Source organism: Macaca thibetana, chromosome 12 (assembly GCF_024542745.1).
Source record: "Macaca thibetana thibetana isolate TM-01 chromosome 12, ASM2454274v1, whole genome shotgun sequence".
Classification (NCBI taxonomy): domain Eukaryota; kingdom Metazoa; phylum Chordata; class Mammalia; order Primates; family Cercopithecidae; genus Macaca; species Macaca thibetana.
Window position 1 is genome coordinate 68,685,200 of NC_065589.1, and position 27,903 is coordinate 68,713,102.

The 27,903-nt window shown below is 36.3% G+C and overlaps 2 protein-coding genes across 3 annotated transcripts in view; one reads left to right on the top strand and one right to left on the bottom strand.

Annotated features, from left to right (window-relative positions):
* Positions 1–27,903, bottom strand: part of SP9 (Sp9 transcription factor) — a 921,284-nt gene that overhangs the window by 99,177 nt on the left and 794,204 nt on the right. The window lies entirely within an intron of this gene.
* Positions 1–27,903, top strand: part of OLA1 (Obg like ATPase 1) — a 170,517-nt gene that overhangs the window by 10,625 nt on the left and 131,989 nt on the right. For both annotated transcript variants that reach the window (XM_050751794.1, XM_050751793.1), the window contains 2 exons: positions 7,955–8,098; positions 13,590–13,717. In XM_050751794.1, coding sequence (XP_050607751.1) covers positions 7,955–8,098; positions 13,590–13,717 — 272 coding nt within the window. The remainder of the gene's footprint in view (positions 1–7,954; positions 8,099–13,589; positions 13,718–27,903) is intronic.

A 27,903-nucleotide genomic window follows, 5' to 3' on the forward strand; every position in this document is an offset into this window, starting at 1 on the left:
GATTACAGGCATGAGCCTCCATGCCCAGCCTATACTGTAATTTTTATTGTTACTTTAGAGTGTACTCTTTCTACTTACAAAAAATGAAGTAACTGTAAAACAGCCTTAGGCAGTTCCTTCAGGAGGTATTCCAAAAGGAGGCATTATTATCAAAGGAGATGACAGCTCCACGTGTGTTATTGCCCCTAAAAACCTTCCTGTGGGACAAAATGTGTAGGTGGAAGACAGTGATATTGATGATCTGACTCTGTGTAGGCCTAGGTTAATGTATATGTTTATGTCTTGGTTTTTAACAAAAAAGTTTAAAAAAAGCACACATTTGAAAGATATAAAAAAGCATATGGAATAAGGATATAAAGAAAAATATTTTTGTACAGCTATACAGTAATTTGTATTTTAAGCTAAGTGTTATTACAAAAGAGTCAATAAGTTAAAATTAAAGTTTATAAAGTAGAAAGTAATGGTAAGCTAAGGCTAAGTTATTGAAGAAAAATACCAAAAAATAATTTTAGTGTATCCTGAATGTACAGTGTTCATAAAGTCTACAGTAGTGTACAGTAATGTTCTAGGCCCTCACATTCACTCACCATCACTCATTGACTCACCCAGAGCACCTTCCAGGCCTGCAAGCTCCGCTCATGGTAAGCATCCTGTATCACTTTTATACTGTATTTTCACTGTACCTTTTCTACGTTTAGATATACAATACCTGCCATTGTGTTACATTTGTCTCCAGTGTTCAGTACAGTAACATGCTGTACAGGTTTAGCCTAGAAGCAATAGGCTATACCATATAGCCCAGGTGTGTATTAGGCTGTACCATCTAGGTTTGTGTAAATATACTCTATAATGTTCACACAATGATGAAATTGCCTAAGGACCCATTTCTCAGAATGTATCTCCACCATTAAGCGATACCTGACTGTAAATGCATGTTCTTCCCTAGATAGTATCCTGCAGAAGCTCTGGTTATTTCCTTCTCCAGTCTTTTTCTCTCTTGTGCTTCATTTGGATACTTTTATTGCTGTCTTCAAGGTCTTTTCTTTGCAGTGTCCAATCTGCAAAGTTTTTCCTTAAGAAAAATTTTAAAAGATTTGTAACATTTATTTTAAGGTCCTTTTATTCTACTTCATCTCTCAAACTGAGTATGTTTATATTTACTGACTTTTATCCTGATTTTGGTGTATATTTTTCTGCTTTTTTGCATGTCTTATAATTTTTAATGGTTTCCATACAGTGTGGATTTTATGTTAAATGCTAAATATTGTTGTTTTCCTTTAAAGAGTATTTGACCTCGGTATGGCATTTAGTTAATTATGTATCAGATTAATTGTTTTGAGGCTTCTTATGATGCATTAATACGATTTTGTGCTCTGGTGCTACTTAATCCCTAGTACTAAGACGTGACCCTTTTGAGGACTCTATCCAAATTCCCTTGTATTACAGGATCTCTCCAGTCTGGCTCATAGGAATGTGAACTGTTCCAATCTCTGTGTGAGCCCTGAGAATTGTTCATCCTAGTCTGTTTGGGTGATCCTTTCCCTGGACTTGTAGCGATTGAATTTACTCATGCGCAAATCATTACTTAGCTGTGTTCTTGAGGGGACCCTCTGCAGCTCTTCAGAGTGCTTTCTCTATGCAGCTCCCACCTTTCTAGTATACTCTCCCATAAATTCTAGCTGCCTTGGCCTCCTAACTCTCATCTTAGTCTCTTCAACTTGGTGTGACTGCTGGGTTCTGTTGGTTTCCCCTCTTGGAATGGTGACTTTGAAAGCATCAGTAGGCAGTAAGCTGGACCAGTCGCAGAGCTTAGTTTATTTGTTATTTTTCTCTCAGGGAACACAGTCCTGTGATGCATATTGTCCTTTGTGTGAAAACTGTTATTTCATAGATTTCATCTGGTTTTCTAGCTCTTTATAGCAGGAGGGCAGTTCTTGTAGCAGAGGGGAAGCAAAACTCCCCAGTACCATTTTAAATGAATTTAAATCTTATTGTCTACTTGTCAACATTCCAGAATGCCTGTTCTTTCATAGAAATTTATGATTTGGGAATTATTTACTTTCTCTTTTTAATATGTTCTGAATGATCTTTTTGAATAACAGATCTGTTTTTCTACTCATTCTTTCCTAGTATTCAGCAGTGATTGTGTGCCTTAGAGGTACTTCGTAGATTAATGGGTTTTAAGTTTTAATTTTTTTTTCCTCCAAGACAAAGTCTCGCTCTGTTGCCCAGGCTGGAGTGCAGTGGTGCGATCTCCACTCCCTGCAACCTCCGCCTCCTGGGTTCAAGCAATTCTCCTGCCTCAGCCTCCCAGGTAGCTGCGATTACAGGCATGCGCCACCATGCCTGGCTAATTTTTGTATTTTTAGTAGAGATGGGCTTTCATCATACTGACCAGGTTGGTCTCAAACTCCTGACCTCAAGTGATCTGCCCACCTCTGCCTCCCAAAGTGCTGGGATTACAGGCTTGAGCTACCATGCCCCGCCTAATTTTAAAATTTTAAATGAGTTTCTTTTTCAGAATTCTAGTCTGTATTGCTGTATCACCACATAATTTCAAATAATTTTTTTTTTTTTTTTTTTTGCTCCTTAAGGTACAGTTGAGGGCTGGGCATGGTGGCTCACACCCATAATCCCAGCACTTTAAGAGGCTGAAGTTGGCGGATTGCTTCAGTTTAGGAGACCAAGATCAACCCGTGCAACAGGGTGAAACCCTGTCTCTGCAAAAAATACAGATATTAGCCAGGGGTGGTGGTACGCACGTGTAGTCCCAGCTACTTAAGAGGCTGAAGCAGGAGGATCTCTTGATCCTGGGAGGTCGAGGCTGCAGTGAGCCATATTTATGCCACTGCACTCCAGCCTGGGCAATAAAGTGAGACCCTATCTCCAAAAAATAAGAAAGTTAAAAAAGAAATTACAGTTGACCCTTGAATTAGGAGCACTGACCCCTGGCCCAGTCAAAGATTTGTGTGTAATTTTTGATTCCCCCAAAACTTAACTAATAACCTACTATTGACTGGGAAGCCTTACCAATAACATAAACAGTTGATTAAGCTATATTTTGCATATTATTCTATACTGTATTCTTACAATAAACTAAGCTAGAGAAAATAATGTTATTAAGAAAATCATAAGGAAGAGAAAATGTAGCTACTATTCACTCAGTGGAAGTGAATCATCATAAAGGTCTTTGTTGTCTTCATGTTGAGTGGGTTGAGGAGGAGAAGGAGGTGGAGGGTTTGGTCTTTCTGTCTCAGGTGGCAGAGGCAGAAGATAGAGAGGAAGTGGAAGGAGAGGAAGGAGGGGCAGGCACACTCATTGTACATTTTATTGAAAATAATCTGTGAACACATGCACTTTGAACATACATTTCAAACCAGTGTTGTTCAAGGGTTAACTGTATTTGCTTTTTTACTATTAACTAAACCTCAGACTTTATTTGGATTTCACCAGTATTCCCACTGATGTCCTTTGTCTTTGAATACCATGTTGCGTTTTAGTCTTCATGTCTCCTGTCTCCTCCAATCTTTGACAGTTTCTGAATGTTTTATTTTTCATGACCTTTAAAGATTTATTTTTGAAGAGTACTGGTTAGGTATTTTATATAATATTTATCCATTTGAGTTTGATACTTTTTAAAGAAATTATGATAATAAACATATAATATATGGCCATGTGCAGTGGCTCACGCCTGTAATCCTAGCACTTTGGGAGGCTGAGGCAGGAGGATCACTTGAGTTCAGGAGTTTAAGACCAACCTGGCCAACATGGCAAAACCCTGTCCCTTCTAAAAGTACAAAAAATTAGCTGGCCATGGTGTCATGCACCTGTAGTCCCAGCTACTCTGGAGGCTGAGGCATGAGAATCTCTTGAACCCAGGAGATGGAGGTTGCAGTAAGCCAAGATTGTGGCACTGCATTCCAGCCGGGTGACAGAGTGAGATTCTGTCGCAAAATAAAAAATGTGATATATTATACAATTTACCATCTTCATCGTTTTTAAATGTGCAGTTCAATTGTGTTAACTATAATCATTGTTGTATAACAGATCTCTAGAACTTTTTCATCTTGCATATCTGAAACTCTGTACCCATTGAACAACTTCCCATTTTTCTTTCCCCCCAGGCCCTGGAAACCACCATTCTACTTTCTGTTTCCATGATTTTGACTACTCTAGATATCTCATATAAGTAGAATATATGAGTATATGAATATAAGTAGAATCATAAAGTGTTTGTACTTTTGCGACTGGCTTACTTTACTCAGCATAGTGTCCTTAAAGTTTATTCACGTTGTAGCATGTGACAGGATTTCCTTCTTTTTAAGGGCTGAGTAATATTCTATCATATGTAGATAACATTTTCTTTATCCATTCATCTGTTTATGGACATTTGGTTCTACCTCTCGGCTATTATGAAAAATGCATCAATGAATATGGGTTTGCAAATATCTCTTTGAGATCCTGCTTTCAACTCTTCTGGATATATACCCAGAAGTGAGATTGCTGAATCATATGGTAATTCTATTTTTACCTTTTTGAGGAACCTCAAACTGTTTTCCACAGTGTCTGTACCACTTTACATTCCTACCAGCAGTGCACAGAGTTCTAATTTCTCTGTACTCTTGCCAACACTTGTTATTTTTTTTTTGATAGTAGCCATCCTAATAATTGTAAGGTTATATCTCATTGTGGTTTTGATTTGCATTTTTCTAGTGATTAGTAGTTGAGCATCTTTTCATATTTTTTTAGCCATTTGTGTCTCTTCTTTGGAGAAATAATCTGTTGAGAATAGACATTTCTCTAGGTGTGATCATTGCTGCTGAAGTGTTGCTATTTTTAGACCTTCTCTGATGGAGTTAGAAAATATGTAATTATACTCACCCATGTATACATGGATTATTATTTATTTCTGTCATCTTATGTATTTGTGTATCTATCAGATAGATGCTTTTAACAGTTTAGTTATATCTAAATTGAAAACATTTTGCAAGGACTTTCTAATTCTTTTCCCATGTTTTGAATGGATATTATATATACATGGTTAATTCAGAATGCTGTGGGAATTTGCACTGGTATCCCTACTTCCCATTACATGCTGCAATTTTGTGTAAAGTTTTACATAAAACATCTATTCTGTCAGGTTTACTTAATAGATTAAAATAGTAATTTCCAAAATAAAGTATTTAGGTCCTAAGTCTAGGGGGCATACACTTAGTCTAGTCACTGTTTTTTTTTTTTTTTTTTTTTTTTTTTTTTTTTTTTTTTTTTTTTTAATACTATCATTGCTGAAATAAGTTATGTAAACCCATTCTTGCATGAGAGAAATTCCTACAACTTTGAATATTTCTCCTACTTTTAAGCTTTAATATTAACCTCAAGGGATCTAAGTGTGTGTGTGTGTGTGTGTGTGTGTGTTTAAAAAGTTCTCATTTTACAAAAAGCATATGGGCTTTAATACTTCAGGCATAGGCCAAAACTTTCAAATTCTTTGCTTTCGCAAGGCTTTTCTTAATAGATTTGAATAGATCAAAATGTCTTATGTTGCCACTGAAGCCTATAGTAATGATCCTTAGAAATTTCTTTTTCCTTCTTCCTTATTTCTTTTTACTTTTTTATACCTACAAAGCTGTTAGAAGCTACAGATGACTTGGGTTTCATGAAATTTAAAATTCATCTAAAATGAGACAGTCTGTGAAAATGGACGTTTGTCTTCTAAGTTTAGTTTGAATGCATGTAAGAATTTTTTCTGCCTAAGGAATTTTCTTTTGCTATGTTTTACCATATAATATGCTTTAGGGGATACATTTTTTTAAACAATCACAAAACATATCTTATTTTCTTATTTTGTCCAGGTAGACAATATAAAATATGAATAGTAATAGCCATACATTTGAAAAAACTTCTGTAAACAACCTATGGCCTTTTCAGAATTGCAATTGACTGTGGTAATAGCAATGAGCGGTTTTTAAACTACACTATACAAAAATGCAATAGCATTTTGTCTTCATAATGTTAGGCCCAAGTGTCCTATAAATGTTTAAATTACTGTATTTAAATTTTGTCTCACATACTTTTATTACAACATTATTCTGTAATATTTCCATTGTAGTTATACAATATTTTCATTACATTTTAGATAAATAAGGATTCCTGGACTGTCCTGGCAACTTAACTATCACTCTTTATTTTAAATTTTTTCGTGGTGAGGGGAAGAAGGTATGGAGAGTGGGCCAGTCTTTGTTACCAGTGACTGGAGTAGGCTTTTGTAGTTTTCCCTGGAGGAAAATATCCCCAGCGGGAAAACTGGTGGTGTGCCTGAGGTTCTCCAAGTCTCCTCCAAATGTTTTGCTGGCTTCTTTCTCCATCAGCATCAGCTTTCTATGGGTATAAAGTCTGGATCCTTGCATCCTTCTTTTGCCCAGAATGGGCACAGGTCCCCAGGGTAAAAGTGGCTGTGGAGGTCAAGTGTCTCCAAATTTTTTGTTTTCATTTTCAGAATCCCAGACCCTTCAAACAGATGACTTCTGTATCCTGCATTTTAGATGGTTTTTCTAGTTCTGGGTGGGATTGTTAGTCTGCTGTTAACTTTTATATCTCATCCAGAAGAAGTTTCCCACTTACTTCCAGCCCCCAGATGACCTGCTGAAGAAATCTGGTTTTTAGGCTTATAAAATTTGCCAGAGTCTGGATTTTATTGATTTTATCTCTGTGGTATCATTTAATATGTTCTTCTGTCCTCTATATTTCCTGTAAATTAGCAGTAACATGTAAAGTGTTGGTCAGATTAAGATGACAGATGATGTATATACTTCTTTCGGGTGGTACTATTTTTTTCTCCTCTTTTTGCAACACTAACTGTCATTGGAAATTATTACCAAGATCCATTAATTTGTTGGGGTTGCAGAATGATGCTCTTCTAAGTTTTTATTCTTTCCTCATTTATTGGCTGGAATATGTCTATAAAATAATTTTCTTTTCATAACTACTGGTTATTTTGAAAGCACAATTTGTATAGGTAAGACATGGTAACTACTTTAACAGTCTTCAAAGAATTAATTACCTAGCATTCTTAAAAGATGGCCACTGAGAGTTTAAAATTTTGTTTTAGATTTTACTCTATATGATATATGACACCATATTCTCTTATTTTATATGATATTTGGTACCATATTCTCATATTTTATTTTTATTTTTAAAATTTTATTTCTTTTTTCATATTTTTAAGACATGAATGATAAAGTATTATCACATTTTTAAAAAAACATGGCTGATGTTAACATGAGTGGGCTTTCTCTGAGCTCTGCTTACTTGATGGCAGTCAAATGATTGGAAAAGTAGTGACTAGTTTATTTCATATTAATAGATATTATATTTTCTTGATTTAAGTCATGCCTTGAATAAAATTCACATTTTGATTTTCATAATTCACAATTCTAGACTTACCAGTAATCCTTGTATACTAATGATTAGAAGGCAGTTCTGAGTACCAACCTCCCATTTCCTATCAGATACCAGACATTTAGCATCTCTTTCCCAATTCAGAGTTTTTGGAAAGTCATTGACTTGACTAGAGACATGCCTTGTACATTTCATGCTAGAGAAGGTTATGTTAGGTATAGATGAAGTGATGCTGGTACGATCAGGTATATTATGGAAAAAAATAGATTTTGTAGTATGACATGAAACTCACAACAAAGATTCTTTGAGAACATGCTTTTCAAGTTTCAAATAGACTGTGATAGGGACATAACCTAATTATGTCATGAGCTGCCGCTATACTGTTGTAAATTTCATTGACTTCTGTTAGTAAAAAATGTGTTGTTCCTTTTTCCCTCTCTTTGTAGATTGGTTTTATATTCCTCATGGATCTTATTTGAGCATTGAAATTAGAGTGAGATAAAGTTTTCTTGGTGTTAACCTAAGAATTGATTGAAATTGCTTTTGTTCGTTTTAGGAAATCTACTTTCTTCAATGTATTAACCAATAGTCAGGCTTCAGCAGAAAACTTCCCATTCTGCACTATTGATCCTAATGAGAGCAGAGTACCTGTGCCAGATGAAAGGTTTGACTTTCTTTGCCAATACCACAAACCAGCAAGGTAAGAGATATTTTATGCTATTTATTTGGTGGCTTTGTGTAGACTGGGCAGATATGTATGTGATACGTTTAAAGTCATATGGAAGAATTTTTCTTTTAAAATTAATGTAGCATTATTGTTTTGGATGAGTATAAAAGTAATGCAGAGGGCTGGGCCTGGTGGCTCACGCCTATAATCTCAGCACTTTGGGAGGCCCAGGAGGGCAGATCATGAGGTCAGGAGTTTGAGACCAGCCTGGCTAACACACCACTCTCTACTAAAAATACAAAAAATTAGCCAGGCGGGGTGGCAGGCGCCTGTAATCCCAGCTACTCGGAAGGCTGAGGCAGGAGAATTGCTTGAACCCAGGAGGTGGAGGTTGCAGTGAGCCGAGTTACGCCGTTGCACTTCAGCCTGGGCAACAGAGCAAGACTCCGTCTCAAAAAGAAAAAAAGTAATGCAGAGTATGGAGAAGGGTGTAGAAGGGTATACCCAGTTGTTAACATTGCAATTCTTTTTTCTGGGGAGTATGAAATAGAGGGAGTAATTAGTCTGTATTATGTGATCTCATTCATGTAAAACTATATGTGTTTGCTTATATGCATAAAAAATATATGAACATAGGCTGATGATTGTCTCTGGGTAGTGGAATTTTTACGTGATTTTTACTTTATTCTTATATTCCTCTATGTTTGAATTTTTTTACAATAAGCGTGTATTATATCTTCAATTAAAAAATAAGTAAAACTTTTATTAGGAAAAGATGAGATAGTTTAAGTTCATTGTCGGAAGTTCAGACATTAGGGAAATGTATAATGAGAGGAGTGAAAACCACCTCTACTTCCTCTACCTTGATAAAACAGTTGTAAATACTTTGGGGATATATCCTTCCATAATTTCCTGACTGTGTGCACACTTCCTTACAGAAATAGAATACTTGTTTTACTTGGGATATTATTAATATCTTTCTGGATTAAGCAATACAGACTTAAGTAATAATTTCTAATATAATACTTATATTTATTGCTATATCATATGAATATAGCACAGTTTACCATTTGCTTATTATTGATAATTTAGTTTGTTTTTAACTTTTTACTATTTTTAATGTCCTGATAAATCCCAAGTTTCTGTCTCGTGTCCTGAACTCTGCAGAACTCCAGATTTCTTCTATCTCTGACTGCCTCCTTGATATTGACAATTGGAGGTCTGAATAGGTGCCTTAGACTTGACGTGTCCAAAATGACCTCTTGATTTCACCTTCTTGCACCAAATTCTTCTTCAAGACTGCCATAACTCAATAAATAGCACTGTCATTTCCTCAGTTGCTTAAATCAGTGCCCACCATTTATCTTTGATTCTTCTCTCCCCTCAGCCCGTATCCAGTATATCAGCAATTTTGTGAGTTCTAACTACAAAGTATATACTGAACTCATTCACTTTTCTCACTTTCACTTACTAGTTGTAGCATCCATTGATTTTTTGATGAATTAATTTTTACTATGGATATTCTCACATGGTGATTTTGTAATTCTATCATTCCTCCTTCATTTGTTAATATTGTACTGTAAGGAAAAGCTTTCTTCATCTGTTCATTCATGTATTTATTCAGATGAGTGTTATTTTATTGGTTTTAATCTGTCACAAACATTGATTTGATGCTCAAATTATATCTCTCAGATTGGCTCCTCAGGCTGACTTCAGTGTCCTTTCTAAAACCTTTTTATTTTTAAATGATTTTAAATTTATATAAAAGCTGCCAAAGTACACAAGTGCTTATATACCCTTGCATACCCAGATTCTTTGAACCTTTGAGAGTAAGTTACAGACATAATGCCATATTATACTTCAGTTCTTTAGTTTGTATTTACTAAATACAAAGACATCCTCCCACACAACCATAGTAAACCATCAAAATCAGGGTAGTTTACTACGAGATTAACACTGATCCCATATTACCATCTAATTCATAGACTTTATTTAGATTTTTTCAGTTGTTCCAATTATATGCTTTGTTGCATCTAAACCAGGATCATGTGTTTGTTCAGTTGTTTTATCTCATTTTTTCCTTTCTTTCCTTTCTAAAATAGAGATGGGGTCTTGCTATGTTGCCCCAGGGTGGTCTTGAACTGTTGGCCTCAGGCATTCCTCCTGCCTCATCCTCCCAAAATGGTGGGATTACAGGCATGAGGTACTGTGCCTGGCCTTTCTTTTCTTTCTTTCTTTCTTTTTTTTTCAAGACAGAATCTTGCTGTGTTGTCCAGGCTGCAGTGCAGTGGTGTGATCATACCTCACTGTAGCCTCCAACTCCTGGGCACAATCAAATGATTCTCTCACCTCAGCCTCCTGAGTAGCTGGGACTACAGGCACATGCCACTGTGCCTGGCTAATTTTTAAATTTTTTGTAGAGATGGGGTCTTGCCATGTTGCCTAGGCTGGTTTGAACTCCTGGGCTCAAGTAATCCTCCTGTCTTGGCCTCCCAAAGTTGTGCCCAGACCCACCAGCCTGTTTCTATTGAAGAACATTAATAAATGGTTTTGGTAGTCTGTGTTCATTACAGTATAGCGATTAAAAAGATTTTAAACATCATTTTAGTCTCAAGAGTTCTAAAGTAGTATTTCATTCTAGAAGTATTTTGTTCAAGTAGTCGTGAAATCATTGGTGTAATACATCAGAATTCCTTGACTTAAATCTCAAGTTTTAATTTTTTGAGATATTATATTTATAGTTTAAACCTTATCCTAGCCATAAATCACAAACCAGAATTGAGAAGCTCATTTTCAATAGAAAATAGAATCTCAGAGCTGAATATCTTCCTGTCTAGTTTTCTCATGAAAAGAAACTTGAAGCCTAGAAAGATGAAATAATTTGTTCATGGTCACACTTATAGTTATGTCAACCAGAAATAGAACTCAAGGCTTCTCACTTCAAATTTCATGCCATTCTACCCATATGCATGCTACTTACTGTACTTCTGCATTAGTCCATTTTGTATTGCTGTGAAGGGTTACCTGAGGCTGGGTAATTTATAAAGAAAATGGGTTTACTTGGCTCGTGGTTGTGCAGGTCATACAAGCACAGCACCAGCATCTGGCTTCTGGCGAGGCCTCAGAAAGTGTTTTTTTTTTTTTTTTTTTTTTTTTTTTTTGAGAAGGAGTTTCGCTCTTGTTGCTGAGGCTGGAGTGCAGTGGCGTGATCTCAGCTCACTGCAACCTCCACCTCCCGGGTTCAAGCAATTCTCCTGCCTGAACCTCCCAAGTAGCTGGGATTACAGGTGTGTGCTACCACGCCCTTCTAATTTTGTATTTTTAGTAGAGACACGGTTTCTCCATGTTGGTCAGGCTGGTCTCAAACTCCCGACCTCAGGTGATCCACCTGCCTCGGCCTTCCAAAGTGCTGAGATTATAGGTGTTAGCCACTGCACCCAGACAAGGAAGCTTTAACTCATGACCAGAAGATGAAAAGGGTAGTAGGTGTGTCACATGGAGACAGGGGGAGCAAGAGAGAGTGGAGAGAGGTACCAGACCCTTTTAAACAATCTGCTCTCCAGTGAACTAACAGAGCGAGAACTCACTCATTACTATGGGGAGGGCACCAAGCCATTCATGAGGGATCCACCCCTGTGACCCACACAACTCCCACCAGGCCCCACCTCCACCATTGGGCATCACATTTCAACATAAGTTTTGGAGGTGACACAACATCCAAACTATGTCAACTTCATATTTATCATATGGGTGCTTTTAGTTGTTAGAAATATCATTTAGGATGAATTTAGTTGCCCTTAACAGAGTGACTTACAGAGCTGATTTATTGAGTTAGTAACAGGTAGCACAGTGTTTAGCTCAGTGATATCATCAAAGGCCTGGCTTCTTTCCTGTCTTCAGTTTACTTTATCAACTTGATCAAAAGGTTGTCTTCCCCTTGTGGTCACAGGATAGATCTGTATACTTTCTCATCCATGTTCAGAGTGAAACGGGATTGCTTCTAAAAGTTCTCCCAGAAGACTGATGAGCTTCTATTTAACAGCCTCCTACACCCCCTCCAGTAAACCTCTTCTTAAGTCTTTTCATGTCTTTTTTTTGTTTTTTAAGAGGTGGCGTCTCACCATGTTGCCCAGGCTGGACTTGAACTCTTGGGCTCAAGCCATCCTCCCTCCTGACTCAGCCTCCCAGATACTTGGGACTACAGATGTATGCCACCATGCTTGGCTTTTTAAGTTCTTTGAGGCGATTAGGGCAAGGTGAAGGTCCTAGAATTTTTTTACTTTGCCTAGGAATGAGATTAAACTGCTTAGTGAAGGCCGGAGCTACATGCCTCACTTCTAGAGTTAGGGGTAGAGCAAGCTTCTCCAAAGCTCTGGGCTATGCTGGAGAGGAATGGCTATCGAAATGAAAATCAGTATAGGTACCAAGAGAGGGGGCAGTGGATGCTGGGGAGGCAGTCACTGTGTCCAACAACAAAAAAACTAACCAAATTTATGTGGTTTTAGTGGATTTGGTGGTAACAATAATCAAGTAATTTCAATCTGTAATATTTGTTTATAGAATAATTATTTTGAAAGGACTCATTTTCCATGCCAATAATAGGGAAGTCTTTTGTGGAACTTTTATGTTGTATTTTATCAGGTAGTGAAATTGACATTCTGCAAAATGCATGCTCTCGAAAATTGACAAAGGATACAAAATTACATTATATATGCCTTTGTCATATAACATTAAAAGTTGCTTTTATGTATTGATATATTTAAATCTCCATTTTGACATGGCAGACTTGTGTTAAATGTGCCTTTGTTTAGCAAAGCAAGGGTTATTTTGTATATAGCCTAATTTGGTTGCTGTTATCAACAACTAGGTTATTACTATGTTGATAACTGGTTCTCAGCATTACACACATTTTTTTTTTTTTTTGTCTATATAACATGTGGGTGATCAAATGCAAACCCAGACAGCCTGTGTTTGAATCCCAGTTTTGTCACTACTGGCTGAATGATCCTCAATACAATAGATTTTGTAACTCCTCTAAGGCATAATTTCCTTATCTGTAAAGTGGGCTTAATAAATAGCACCCATCTTATAGAGTTAATTTGAACTTTGAAGTGAGATAATACGTGTAAAATACTTAATTTAGTGTCTGGCACAAAGTTAGTTGGCTCATTTTATGATGATTACCTCGGCATACTCTAAACATTCTTCACCGCTTTTGAGTGTGTGTGCATGTGCCAATAGAACGTTACAGTAAATTTAATGATAAGTGTTTTAATTTCAGAAACATGATAAATACATTTATACTGTTTTAGTTTTCTCCCTCATTATCCTAGGTAAGAAAGTCCTAATGTATTACAAGGCCATTTCTAATTTTTTTTGAGGGGGTGGATATTCATTTATCAAATCATTATTGTTCCATTGTTCTAGAAAGGAAAGAATTTATGTAAAATGTTTGGGGAATTCATTTGGTTAATAGATAAGTTCTTAGTACTGTTTTATAATAAAGCCATGTTTTGTTTTTCAGCAAAATTCCTGCCTTTCTAAATGTAGTGGATATTGCTGGCCTTGTGAAAGGAGCTCACAATGGGCAGGGCCTGGGGAATGCTTTTTTATCTCATATTAGTGCCTGTGATGGCATCTTTCATCTAACACGTAAGTACAGTTGTTTATTTAATCATTGATTTCATTCAGATCAGTGTTTTCTTTCCATTAGTGCTCAAATAAAATTAGAAAAGACTAATGGAAGATTGCTTTGCTTTACCAGATGAATCTTGGGTTTGTCTGTAAATCTGTGACTTTAATGTTACTTAGTATCATCTCTGTATCTGAGGGCTTATTCCATAGCAAGTATATGCTGCATTGAGATTATATTCGAATTGAACTTTATTCCCTGTTCTGGATTAGAGCAATTAAGAAGTGTTTCTATATGGAACTTTGTTCATTGTAAAGGCATTTTGAAATTGTCTTAAATTGTGGAACTTTTATTGCTTTTCTGTGTGTTAAGAAGGCAGAATTGTTAGAGAAGGGGATTCTGATTATTTAACAAGAGAGAAAGGCTTCTGGGTTATCTATTAGAGATGAAAAGATTAAAGAGAAACTATAGATCAGCTAGTCCTTATGGAGACAGGAATATAAAGCAAAGAGAAAAAACAGAACTGTGGCTTAGTTTGGGCTCTGTTGACCGACTGTAAAAGTGAGCCAATCACATAGTAGTTTTCTGACAAAATAGAGTTTAGGTTAAGGCTTAGGTCAAGGCTGCACTTTGTGTTAATAGTATTATAATGAGCAAATTAATAGAAACAGAAAATACAAGCTAGAGGTGAGAGGGCCAGCTGTGGTCTGGTTAAGTGCCTTTGTTACTGGTCCTCAACTAGATAACTAGAGTAATTGAAAGTGAGCTTTTAGAAAATATAGCAATTTGACTAATTTTTTGGTCATTTGAATAAAGTAATAATAAAATTGTGCTGCTACTTTTGGTGTGCCTTTTATAAAACACCATTTACCTCTGTGGTTTGCGTAAGCTGTCTAGAAAAAAGATTTGTTTGCCTAGTATTAGGTTGATGCAAAAGTAATTGCAGTTTTGCCAATGTAATGCCCAAAACTGCAGTTACTTTTGTACCAACCTGATAATTCATTTGTATTGTATTTTACAAAACCCCATGACAAACAATTTGAGAAGCATTGATCTAGGTAGTTTAAATTTGCGTAAAGTTATGGTGAGACCTCTGGGAAGTCTAGACAAAGAATGAGGCTGTGATGGGGAAGTGATCCAGTCTTGTAGAAAAGTTTTAACTAAAGCCTGTATATTGGCAGAACCTCTGTTTTCCTGACTGGTTTTCTTCTGGTTTTGGTGACTGATGTGAGGATTTCAAAGAGAAGCTGGAGTGAACTGTGACTCCTGGATTTCTGGAGTAGGTCAGTTGAATGAATTGTGATACTGTTCATTGAGACATTAAACACAGAAAAAGCAGCAAGTATTGAGAGAGATGATGATGAGTTCAGTTTGGGGCAATTTAAAAAATTTTGTCGTTGAGACATCCTGATAGGTGTCTGTCAGAAACTAGAATTGATAGAACACACGTGACAGAAGGATCAGGGCAAGAGAACTGAAGATTTGGGTATGAGAGAGTGAGTTGATGGGTAGAAAAGAACTTAAAATACAGAGTGGGAGTGAAAATAGGAGAGGACTGAAAAATGGAAGGCTTATGGATCTGATTCCCTGATAAGGGTTTATAACAGGTAGGTTGAGTGTAAGGGTGTCATGTGGTTAGGGAGGGATATTTGACTTAAAATTATCCAAGCCGGAGCAATTTAGGATGATGGTAAGGTCCTGATGTTGTTGGTAGTAAAAATGTCTCTGGTTTTGTTGTTTCTTACATAATATTCATTTGATGTGTTTTTCTAACCCTTGGGGGGAAAATGAATTTGGTGAGGAGCATACATACTATACTGTATTTAAGTCAGGCCAAATATACTATCATTCAGGAAGGAAAGAAAATCCAATTAAACTAGATACTATGCTCTTTTAGAGTGATTGATCTCAGAATGTGAAAGTGTCAAAATATGCATCTTAGAATTGATGAAATACAGTGTATATATTATTGTATAGTACATAGAACACTGAATGGTACATTTATAATCAGAACAAAAAAAAAATCCTTAGATTTATAGTCAGAAAAAAAGACTTGTAGAGATTAGAAAGATTAGGGATTACTTTGAGGCTATGAAAATTGATAATTCTTTAATTTCAACTGTCAGATATATGTTAGTGTTTAGAGTACTTTTCAGCTTTTTTCTATTAGAACATCCGAAAGTTCGGGAACAGAAAAAATTGTTAATGAGAAGTTTTAGTTTATCACTGAATTTTAATTTATTAATGTCATGTTTATCTCCATTAATTTGATTAATTTTTAAAAATTAACTTTTCCCTCACCTTGTTAACTTCCCTGGGTTATTAGAAATATGTAAAATATATACATTGTTTCAAACACATATACTTGTTTAAAATGCAAATACTCATCTTGATGGATTTGCTTTGGCTTTAAATCTTTAGATCACTCTATCTTATTCATTTGACCCATTTGACTCTTATAAGTGTAGTAGGTGCTGAGGGATGTATTGGTGAGTAAAAACAGACATGACCGTTTTTCTCGTGAGCTTATCCAGTGGAGGATATAGACATTGAATAAAATGGTCACATAAATATTAGATGTCTTTCCAGTTGTGTACAAGGAGAAAGGAATATGTGTGTGAGTATGCAGTGTTACCTTGAGGAGGTGACAGTTATGCTGAGAGGTAAAAGCTGAATGGGAGCGAAGCTGGCAAAAGGAGGAAAGGAAAGATTAATTATTCAGAGTAAATGGTTTGTTTCAAGGCCCTATGGTGGAAAGGAGCCTGCTGCCTTAAGAACTGCCATGGTGGATAGAATGAATGATGAGGAGTAGGAGCGGTGGAAAAGAGCCCAGGGATATAGTTAGGGATATCATTAAGTTCACCATATTAAAGATATCCATCTGAAATGGCTTAAATATAAAGAATTTTATTTATTTATTTATTTGAGACAGAGTCTTGCTCTGTCCTCCAGGCTGGAGTGCAGTGGCATCATCTCGGCTCACTGAAACCTCCACCTCCCAGGTTCAAGCAATTCTCCTGCCTCAGCCCATCCAATAGCTGGGATTACAGGGGCACACCACCATGCCAGGCTACTTTTTGTATTTTTAGTAGAGACGGGATTTCACCATGTTGGCCAGGCTGGTCCTGAACTCCTCACCTCAAGTGATATGTCCACCTTGGCCTCCCAAAGTGCTGAGATTACAGGTGTGAGCCGCTGTGCCTGGCCTAAATATAAAGGATTTTAAATGGACAATTAAGGTGGGGATGGCGGCAGATGAAATTGTTCCAGCAGCTTATTTTGCAATCACAGTATTCAGTTGAGTTGCACTTTTTTTTTCCATGAGGCATTTTATTTGTAAATATATGTATTACATCCCTAGAAAAAGAATCCCAGGATTTTCCCTCCTGTGTGTTTTCGTCTTGCTTCTTCATGGTGCATGATGCCAGCTGAGGTTGTCAGTACAATGAAACCAAACTGGCGGGATGGAAGCAGATTATTTTGCTAATTTTATAGATCTTTGAGTTGCACTCAAATCTGGGGCTGATCACTCCACACTTGTTTAGCCGGCCTGTGAGGTTCACAACAATTTTCCCAGCTCTGTGATCATCAATGATTTCAAATTCGCCAATGTAACCATACTTCATCATCACACTGAGAAACCGGACGATGACTTTGGAGCATGGCCTAATAAGCACCTGGCGTTTGTCTCTCCTTTCTACATTGTTGATGCTCTTGAGAGCATCAGCCAGGACATTCATGCGCACCATTGTGGCGGCGCGGAAAGATGGCAGAATGGGAACGGGAGGGGAGAGCGCAGGGAGTTCGAATTGCACTTTTAATGTTTTAACCAATCAAAATGGGCTGAGCACGGTGGCTCATGCCTGTAACACCAGCATTTTGGGAGACTGGGGTGGGCAGATTGCTTGAGTTCGAGACCAGTCTGGACAACATGGTGCGACTCCTGTCTACCAAAAATACAAAAAATTAGCTGGGTATGGTGGCGCGTGCCTGTGGTCTCAGCTACCCGAGGCTGGATTGGGAGGTCTGCTTGAGCTTGTGAGGCGGAAGTTGCAGTGAGCCAGCGTCGTGCCACTGCACTCTAACCTGGGTGGCAGAGTGAGACCCATCTCAAAAAAAAAAAAAAAAAAAAAAAAAAGGAAAAGAAGGGAAGTAAAAATGGAGTAAGTTGCCAATAGTTTGAATTTTCATTTTGTATAAAACTATATTTCCAAGATACTGATAATGATTTCCCTAGATAATGTTTGAGCATAAACAATGTAGAATACTTTTTTTTTTTTTTTTTTTTAAAAGAGTCAGGGTCTTGCTGTGTTATCCGGGCTAGTCTTGAACTCCTGGACTCCAGCAGTCCTCCACCTTGGCCTGCCAAAGTGCTGGGATTACAGTCATGAGCCACCGTGCCCGGCCAGTACTGTATAAAGCTTCTTTCACACATAAAATGTATTTGCCCAGGTGTGGTGGCTCATGCCTGTAATACTAGCACTTTGGGAGACCTACGCAGATCACTTGAGCTTAGGAGTTCAAGACTGGCCTGGGAAGCATAGGGAGACCACATCGCTGCAAAAAAAAAAAAAAAAAAAAAAAATTCGCTGGTCTTGGTGGCCTGTGCCTTGTAGTTCCAGTTACTTGCGAGACTGAGGCGGGAGGATCACTTGAGCTCAAGAGTTGGAGGCTGCAATGACTTGTGATTGCACCACTGCACTCCAGCCTGGATGACAGAGCAAGATCCCCTGTCTAAAAAAATAAAAAAGATTAAAAGAATCTATACACATGACTTAGTTTGTTTACCCCCAAATAACATACGCGCCCACCCACTGGGGTTTGCTGCCTAATGTAAAGGTATTTCAGATCGCTACCCCCATTAGTCATTTAGAGTTCTCGCTAAAGTTTTATTTTCAGTAGTTTTGTTGTTTGCAAAGTGTACTAATGAGGACATGCCAGATAGTAGAAATAATGAAAGATTATTTTCTTGTTTGAATATGTGCAGATCTGGAGCTACTGTAGTTTTTTAAAGTATATTTTTGAAGTTACTGTATGCTAACTCGTAACTATGGATTCAGCTATATAAACAGGAGTTTATCTTTCACTAAACAAGTGCTGCTGAGGTGAAAGTTAGGTCTTATTTTGACACTTAAAAATATAACAACTGTCAGGATTTGCATGAGGAATTACAAGAGCTCATCTTTTTATTCTGGTGGTTTTTTTTTTTATCAGAAAAGCTTTGTGAGAAATATTTTTATAGTACAAATGAATGTCTGCTTATTAAATTTAATTTGAAAACAGAATCAGAGTCTTCGCTTATTGGAGGGTCACTTATTTTTCTTGCCCTAATTTAAATCCTTGGAATACTTTTCCAAAAGAATATCGGTTCTTCAGTGATAGTAAGGAGCTGAAAAAAAAGATTCAAAGCCAGGTGCAGTGGCACATGCTGGTAATCCTAGCTACTCAGGAGGCTGAGGCCCGAGGATTGTTTGAGCCCAGTAGTTTGAGGCTGTAATGTGTTATGATTGTGCCTGTGACTAACCACTTCACTGTAGTCTGGGCAACAGAGCGAGACTTTGTTTCTTTAAAAAAAAAAGAGACAATACTGATTCAAGAATGATCTAATAATCTGCTGTCTAGGTGAAACTTTACGTGTAGCTAATTGAAGATTCCCATCTTGTGTGTAAGCCCAGTTTGCCCCAAATGTGGACTAATTTTATATAGCAGGTAGATGCAGCATTAAAAAATTTTCTATACACAATAATATGGATGAATCTCAAAATAATTATGCTGAGTGGAAGAAGGCAGTCCAAAAAAAGAGCGTATACTATGATTCCATTTATATAAGATTCTAGAAAATGCATACTAATTAGAAAGCAGATCATGGTAGCCTGGGGGAGGAGCAGAGAGAGGGATTATAAAGGGCTGTGAGGAAACTCTTAGAGTGGTGGATATGCTCATAATCTTGATTGTAGTGATAGTTTCACAGGTGTATGCATATGTCAAGACATGTATACATCTGACTACACTTTTTGTACATTTTATTTTATGTCAGTTTCACCTCATTAAAGCAAAAAAAGTGGGAAAGAAAACTTTTCTTATACTTTTCCTTTTAGGGGAGCTTTGTTTGTACTCTGTTTACTTTGTTTCAGCAGTGTAAGCGTTGGAAATAATGTCATATTTTTAGATAATAATTAGCAGGTTGGTGCAGCTATTTGTATTGATTTAAAAATGAAAATAGGGCCAGGTATGGTGGCTCATACCGGTAATCCTAGCACTTTGGGAGGCTGAGGCGAGTGGATTACTAGAGATCTCGTCTCTAGAAAAAAAAATTAAAAGGAAAAATAAAACCTGATTATTTATGAGCCTTAAAATTTTGTGAAGAACTTTGGGTTTTGGTGCAATTATAGTGAAATTATTTCTCTCTCATACATCAGTCTTGGAAGTACAAAATCTTTTCAGTTACAGAATTTGTTAAACTTGTTTCCAAAATACAGTTGACCCTTGAACATACTGGGGTTAGGGGAGCTGAGCCCTGCACAGTTGAAATTCGGATATAACTTTTGTCTCAAAAATGGAACTACAAGTAGCCTACTGCTGACTGGAAGCCTCACCAATAATAGAAACAGTCAATTAACACATATCTTGTATGTTATATATATTATATTCTATATTCTTAAAATAAAGTAAGCTAGAGAAAAGAAAACGTTTTCAAGAAAATCGTGGCCGGGTGCGATGGTTCAGGCCTATAATGCCAGCACTTTGGGAGGCTGAGGGAGGAGAATTGCTTGAGTCTAGGAGTTTGAGACCAGCCTGGTCAACATAGGGAGATTCACATCTACAAAAGATAACATTAGCCAGCATTGTGGCATGCACCTGTAGTCTAGCTACTCAAGAGGCTGAGGCAGGAGGATTGCTTGAACCCAAGAGTTTGAGCTATGATTGTGCCATTGCACTCCAGCCTGGGTGACAGAGTGAGACCCTGTCTTTAAAAAAAAAAAAAAAAGAGAATATACATTTACAGTACTATACTGTATTTTATTGATACTGTCATCTGTTTACAAGATGAATTGTTTATCTGAAATGGCAGTAACCCCAGGTGCAAACCTCAGTCTATGGTCCATATCAAGCAATTCAACTTTTTCTTATATTGTCAGTGACTTTTCTCTTCTCTGCTTCTTGGGAGCATTTCCAGCATCACTAGTAGCACTTGGTATAGGTACCATAATGTTATTTTTTATTTTATTATTATTGTTTTAGAGATAGGGTTTAGCTCAGTTGCTCAGGCTAGAGTGCAGTGGTATAATCATAGCTCATTGAAGCCTGGAACTCCGGGGCTCAAGTTATCCTCCTGCCTCAGCCCCTGTAAGTAGCTAGGACTACAGATGTGCACCACCATACCCAGCTCATTTATATTTTTATATATATATATATATATATATATATATATATATATATATATATATTTTTGTATTTTGTAGCGATACATATATATATATATATATATGTATGTATTTTGTATTTTGTAGCAACAGGGTCTTGCTGTGTTGCCCAGCCTGGTCTCAAACTCCTGGGCTCAAGCAGTCCTCCTGCCTTTGCCTCCCAAAGTGCTGGGATTGCAGGTGTGAGCCACTTGCCCGGCTTATGTTCTTCAACATTTATAGTATTGCGACCATGATGAAAAATATTAATATGCAGGAACCTTGAGGGATCACTTTTTACAGCAATACACAATTTACTGGAGAAATGAACTGCTCACGTGGTGATTAATGTCTCACAGTGTTTTAAGATGAGGATACTCGCAACACTCAAGCGTATCCCAATAGCAACCGGAGGTGGCTGTGAAATAATTATGGTAGTACAATATGGATTACAGTTAATTTTATGCAGTTACAATTTTATACTGCATTTTTAGTTTATTTACATTTCCCTTAAATGTGAATGGTTCCATGTATGGTCTATAAGTGTATCTAAGTTTTGATAAATTTTAACTTTTTATAATAGATTTGTGTACAGTAGTAAGTGATAAAATAGACAAGTATCTATGTATATTTTATGCATGCATGGCATACATAGTTTTTTCTTTTTTTCCCCATATTTCTAGGCTACATGTTTCATCTACACGTTTTTTCAAATTATTGCAAATCTTCAAAAAATTTTCCATTATATTTATTGAAAAAAAGTCTGTGTGTAAGTGAATCCTCGAAATTCAAACCTAAGTTCAAGGATCAACTGAAGTATTTATTGACAAGTTTATTAGTAAATTTGTTATGTAAAGCATTTAAAAATATTTGTAAAGTTCAGGAGTGTACATATTTTATTTTACAAATTGTCATACAGTAAAGTAGACATTTTGAGTTTACAGTTCTATGAATTTAACATGCTTATAGATTCATAAAACCACCACAACAGTATGGCTACAGAACACTTTCATCATCCCAAAAACTCCCTTCTACTCACATTCTTTTATGGATCTTTTAGGTGTGTTTAAATTCCAGAATGTTCTTTTCATTCTTGGTGTTTTGGAAATATTCCTCTTATTTTCTTCCAAAGTTTACTTTTTAAAAATTCTTTTTATTTATTTATTTTTTTGAGACAGTCTTACTCTGTTTCCCAGGCTGGAGTGCAATGGTGTGATCTTGACTTACTGCAACCTCCACCTCCAGGGTTCAAGCAATTCTCCTGCCTCAACCTCCCGAGTAGCTGGGATTACAGGCACCTGCTGCCATGCCTGGCTAATTTTTGTATTTTTGGTAGAGACAGGGTTTCACCACGTTGGCTAGGCTGGTCTCGAACACCTGACCTCAGGTGATCTACCCGCCCTGGCCTCCCAAAGTGCTGGGATTACAGGCATGAGCCACCGCACCCAGCCCCTTTCTAAAATGCTTAACAAAATTTTGTGTTAAACCAAACTAAATTTTGAACTAATGGGCAGAGCTGCCTATTTCTGAAATGTATAAAGAATTTGATACATTCCAGACATTTTACTGTCTGGAAAATACAGGATAATATGAAAATGGCAAGACTCCTGTGTTTGTTAAACTTTTCCACCCAAGAGCCCTAACCACAAAGGATAAGGAACATGATGACTTTTGGTACGTGGTGTAGTGCCACACACTTTACTTCAAGGAAAAGTTTTTAGAGTCTCATGGGTTTTTTTTTCTTCTGTATTTCCAGCAGTCTCCAGTTTGAGAGGTAGGATCTTAGGTTAAGATATAACCCTAGGGCAACCAAGAGGCATATCTGACCAAACTACTAAGTGCAACTTACAATAATAGTAATGAATATTTTTATAGCACTTTGCTTAGTTAGTACTGTTTATTTATTTATTTTTTTGAGGCAGAGTCTCTCTCTGTTGCCCAGGCTGGAGTGCAGTGGTGCAATCTCGACTCACTGCAACCTCTGCATCCTGGGTTCAAGCTATTCTCATGCCTTAGCCCTCTGAGTAGCTGGGACTACAGGCGTGCGCCACCATGCCTGGCTAATTTTTGAATTTTTAGTAGAGACGGGATTTTACCATGTTGACCAGGCTGCTCTCCAACTCCTGACCTCAAATGATCCGCCTGCCTCAGCCTCCCAAAGTGCTGGGATTACAGGGGTAAGGCACCGCTCCTGGCCTTGCTTTATTTTTAATGATACATTATTGGTTTTTTTTTTTTGGTGAATATAGGTTTTAAATTTCAATACTTTTTTTTCATTTTTTATATTTAAAAAACTGTGGTAATATATACATAACATAAAATTTGCCACTTTAATTTTAGGTATAGAGTTCAGTGGCATTAAGTACATTCACATGTACTTTTAAAAAATTACAAATGACATTGCTAGTGAATACCCTTTTAAAAAAAACTTTTATGATAGATTTTTCTCTTTCATCTTCAATAAACAGAATCATGCTCAGATAAAATGGCCTTCCAAAGATTAAATACAGGAGAAGGAAATAGCAATCATATTATAGGAAGCAAATTCTTTTTAAATTCATACATACAGTAACCTATCTGAAAGCAGCATGTGTTATTTGAAAAAACCACTAACTTTTTCTCTAGGGCTCCTTGAGCTAATATGACTTCACCAGTTTTTGGAATCAATATAACTTACTATTGCTGGGATTTTTAAATATTTGAATATGATGAAGCTATTGATTTCACCAAATCTTTAGCCTTTTTTTTTTTTTTTCTTTTGACACCTAAAGATCACTGAGTAAAGATTCTTAACTTTTTAAAGCTGTCGTTAGAAGTTTTGAAGTTACATTTCAACAGGAAGCTAAGACATTTGTGTGTTACTTGAAGGATATCACCTTTGGTGGTATCACTGTACCTACTGTCAGGCTATTCACGGATCAAACTTGTTAAGGTTTCTCAGTAAGTACTTAGAGATATGACTTTGGAGACTAGAAGCAAGAGTGCTGCTTTCTGAGCTATGGAACAGTTTTCTTCCCAGTTTAGAAACGTATAGTAGGAGGGTCTGATATATGGGACTGGTATATAATTAGTTATAGTTGTGGAAAACAAAATTTCAAGTATGATTTATTTTCAGCTAAGTTTGCATGTGCATGTATGTGTGTATGTGTGTTTGATGGTGATGGTGGGAGTAGGGGATATATTGCCTTATTCTTTCCTGAGTTCTGGTCACCCATTGTTATAGTTAAATTTTCTGCCTGTGGATTTATTTTGAACTTTTTGTGTGAATTTCAGTCACTATACTTTTTCTCGTTAGAGTGTACTCTTTCTAGTTATTAAAAAGAAAAGTGAACTGTAAAACAGCCTCAGGTAGATCCTTCAGGAGCTATCCAGAAGAAGCCATTGTTATCATAGGAGATGACAGCTCCATGGGTGTTATTGCCCCTGAAGACCTTCTAGTGGGACAGATGTGGAGGTGGAAGACAGTGACACTGATGATCCTCACCCTGTGTAGGCCTAGGCTACTGTGTGTATTTATGTCTTAGTTTTTAACAAAAAGATTTAAAGATAAAAATAAAATTTAAAAAATGAAAAAAGCCTATAGATAATATAAAGAAAATATTTTTATACAGCTGTGCAATGTGTTTGTGATTTAAGCTAATTGTTATTACAAGAGTCCAAATGTTAAAAAAATCAAAAAGTTTATAAAGCAATAAGTTATGGTAAGCTAAGGTTAATTGATTATTGAAGAAAAAAATTAACATAAATTTAGTATAACCTAAATGTACATGGTTGATGAAGTCTACACTTGTCTATGGCAATATTCCAGTCATTCACATTCACTCACCACTCAATCACTGACTTAGCTAGAGCAACTTCTAGTCTGTAAGTTTCATTCATGGCAAGTGCCCTATACAGATATATGACATTTTTGTCTTTTATACTGCATTTTTACTGTACTTTATATTTAAATATGTTTAGATACACAAATACCATTGTGTTACAGGTGCTTTCAGTATTCAGTACAGTAACATGCTGTACAGGTTTGTAACCTAGGAGCAATAGGCTAGACCATTTAGCCTAGGTGTGTAGTAGGTTATACCATCTAAGTTTGCATAAGTACCCTGTATGATGTTCACATAATGATGAAATTGCCTGAAGATGCATTTCTCAGGTGTATCCCCGTTATTAAGCAACTCATGTCTGTAGTTGGGAGTAGTACTCAATAAGGCAAGTCTGATTCTAAAAACAGCACTGTTTGCCTTTGTACCAATGCTGACCAATGGAAATATAATAAAAGCCATAAATGTGAGCTACATATGTAATTTAAAATTTTTCTGATAGCCACATTAAAAAAAGTAAAAAGACAGGTGAAATCAATTTTAATAATATTTAATGTAACCAAAAATATTATTTCAGTATGTCAGTATGGACTAGCCATATTTCAAGTACTTAATATCTTAATAACTTAATGGTACTTAATAACTTGTGGCTATTCGCTGCAGTACTGGACAGCCAAATCCTGTACTATAAGCATAGAAAAAAATTTCAAAAAGATACATTACACTATTGATAGATTTCTGAAAAATAGAACTGGGGTAGAGGGAGAAATGGGGGACTTTTATTTTTTATTTTAGAACCTTTGCTTTTAAAAAAGTGAATATGTATTATTCTGATTTTTAAACATGAGGAATTTTTCATTTTAAATACCAGTTTTGGATATGATGTGTACAAATGATTCAAATATAATTCTCAAGAGTTCTGCATTAAAACAATGATAGGATGATTTTGGCTTAGAATGATGTGATGTGTGGAGTTATCAATAATGTATTTCTAAAATGTTTGCTTTTTAAGCTGGGATAATCATGGTGGTTCTACCAGGATGGTTTAGGTAAGGGGTTTACTCTCAGATAATGAACTTAGTGGGTTCTGTTGTTAGAGAACTTACTTCCTCGATTGTTCTCATAGTATTATGTTTGTACACTCTGTTCTACCATAAAGTGATATTCTAAGAAACGTTAGTGGAGAGAGAGAGAGAGGGAGAGAGAGAGAAAGAGTGTGCGTGTGTGTTCTAGGGAGGAGGAATGGAGGCTGAGGGAAGGGAGGGCTGCCCTTACCTCTTTGTCCTAATAACAAATGAATTTCTTTGCACACAACTGCCTCTTCCCTATTCTGTGTATTCTTGGTGAGGGAATATTATCCAGCTTCCTCCTTCTACCTCAGGAGTATGAGGTGGCCTTATCTATCCTCTGCCAGGTAGAGCCAGGAAGTGGCCAGTTAACTTAAGCTGGACTTAGAAGGATGCAAAGCTAGAGGGAACATCATTGAGAATTCAGTATTTCATTTCATATGGCCTCTTCTTTTTCAAAGGTAAGAATGATGATAGAGGAAGAAGCGCAGCCTTTTAAGTAGATTTCAGCAGTCTTACTGTCTTTATACCAGTTGTTTTAATGTACACAGTGCAGAATCACCTAAACAAAATTCTTTTCTTGATTTGTCAAAGCAAAGGAAAACCTATGCTAATTATGCCATCCACTGTTGTTTGATATAATCAGTAGTCATCTACTTGCTAGCAAAAAGCATTCCCTTATAATAGATTTAACTGTATGCAATTTAGGTACAAAAACTTGTGTTTTAGAAAAAATGAGGGTCATTCTATAGTACATATAAAATTATGATTTAATTATGTGTTTGCACCCCTTTCCCTTATACCTTATGAGTAGACAGTTTTGGTTTTATCAGTTTTGCACTCCTTTTGATTATAAATGACCAAACAAATGCTATTACTTAAAAAAATTAATTATAACTTTGTAATGTATATTACAAAATGTATATGTAATATATAAAAATTCTAAATGATATATGCCTATTTTTAAAAAACAGGAAATAATTAAGGTTCAAAATAAAATTTCATGTTTGGCCCTGTTCCCAGTCTCCAGAAGTAACTGCTTTTCCTTGTTTTTCAAATCAGAAAGGATATATGCTTGTTTTCTTCTCCTGATTTCATGTGTAGTACATGTATGTTGTACAGCATTCGTTTTCAGTAATTAAAATATGATAGATATAATGTAGAAAGTGAAATCCTATGACATCTCCTGTCAGTTTTGGAGCATATGCCTTCAAGTTTATTTTTATTCTTGAATATATCTTAATGTAAATTGTTGTTAATTTTTTCCCACAAATGGAATAATTCTGTATATACTTCCTTGATGATTTAATTTTATCTTTGATACAATTTTTTAATCTTTCCTTGTCAGTATTGATACTTCATTTTTTAGCAGCTATACAGATTTCATTATATGGATATATCATTGGTTAATAGTTCCTTATAAATGTTTATTTTTATAAACAATTCTGAAGTGAACATTGTTACACAGAACATTCACGTTATATTTTTGCAGACTTATGTGAATAGTTCTGAAGGATAGATCCCAAGTGAAATTACTATTCTAAAAACGTATCAATTTATAATCACATCAATTTATTTCTTCATTTAGAAAAATTCTAAGATCTTCACTTTTACAGTCTTATCAGGCCACCTGGGAGGGGGCAGTGAACCAACATTATTATTATTTTTTCTTTAGAGCCCAAGATTCTATTTGTATGCAGCTACCAATAGAGTCTCTTTTGTCCCCAATTTCTTGGATCTCCTTATCTTAAACTGTTCACCTCTGCTTCAGCCCGAGTTTTTAATCTCTCCCTGCTCCTTTGGAGTTGATGTTGCTTGCTGACCCTTGATTTGGGTCATTGGTCAGCTAGCCCAATGTGCCCACTCTGTGTGCCCAGGAAACCTAGCCCACACCAGGATTCTTGGATCCTTTAAT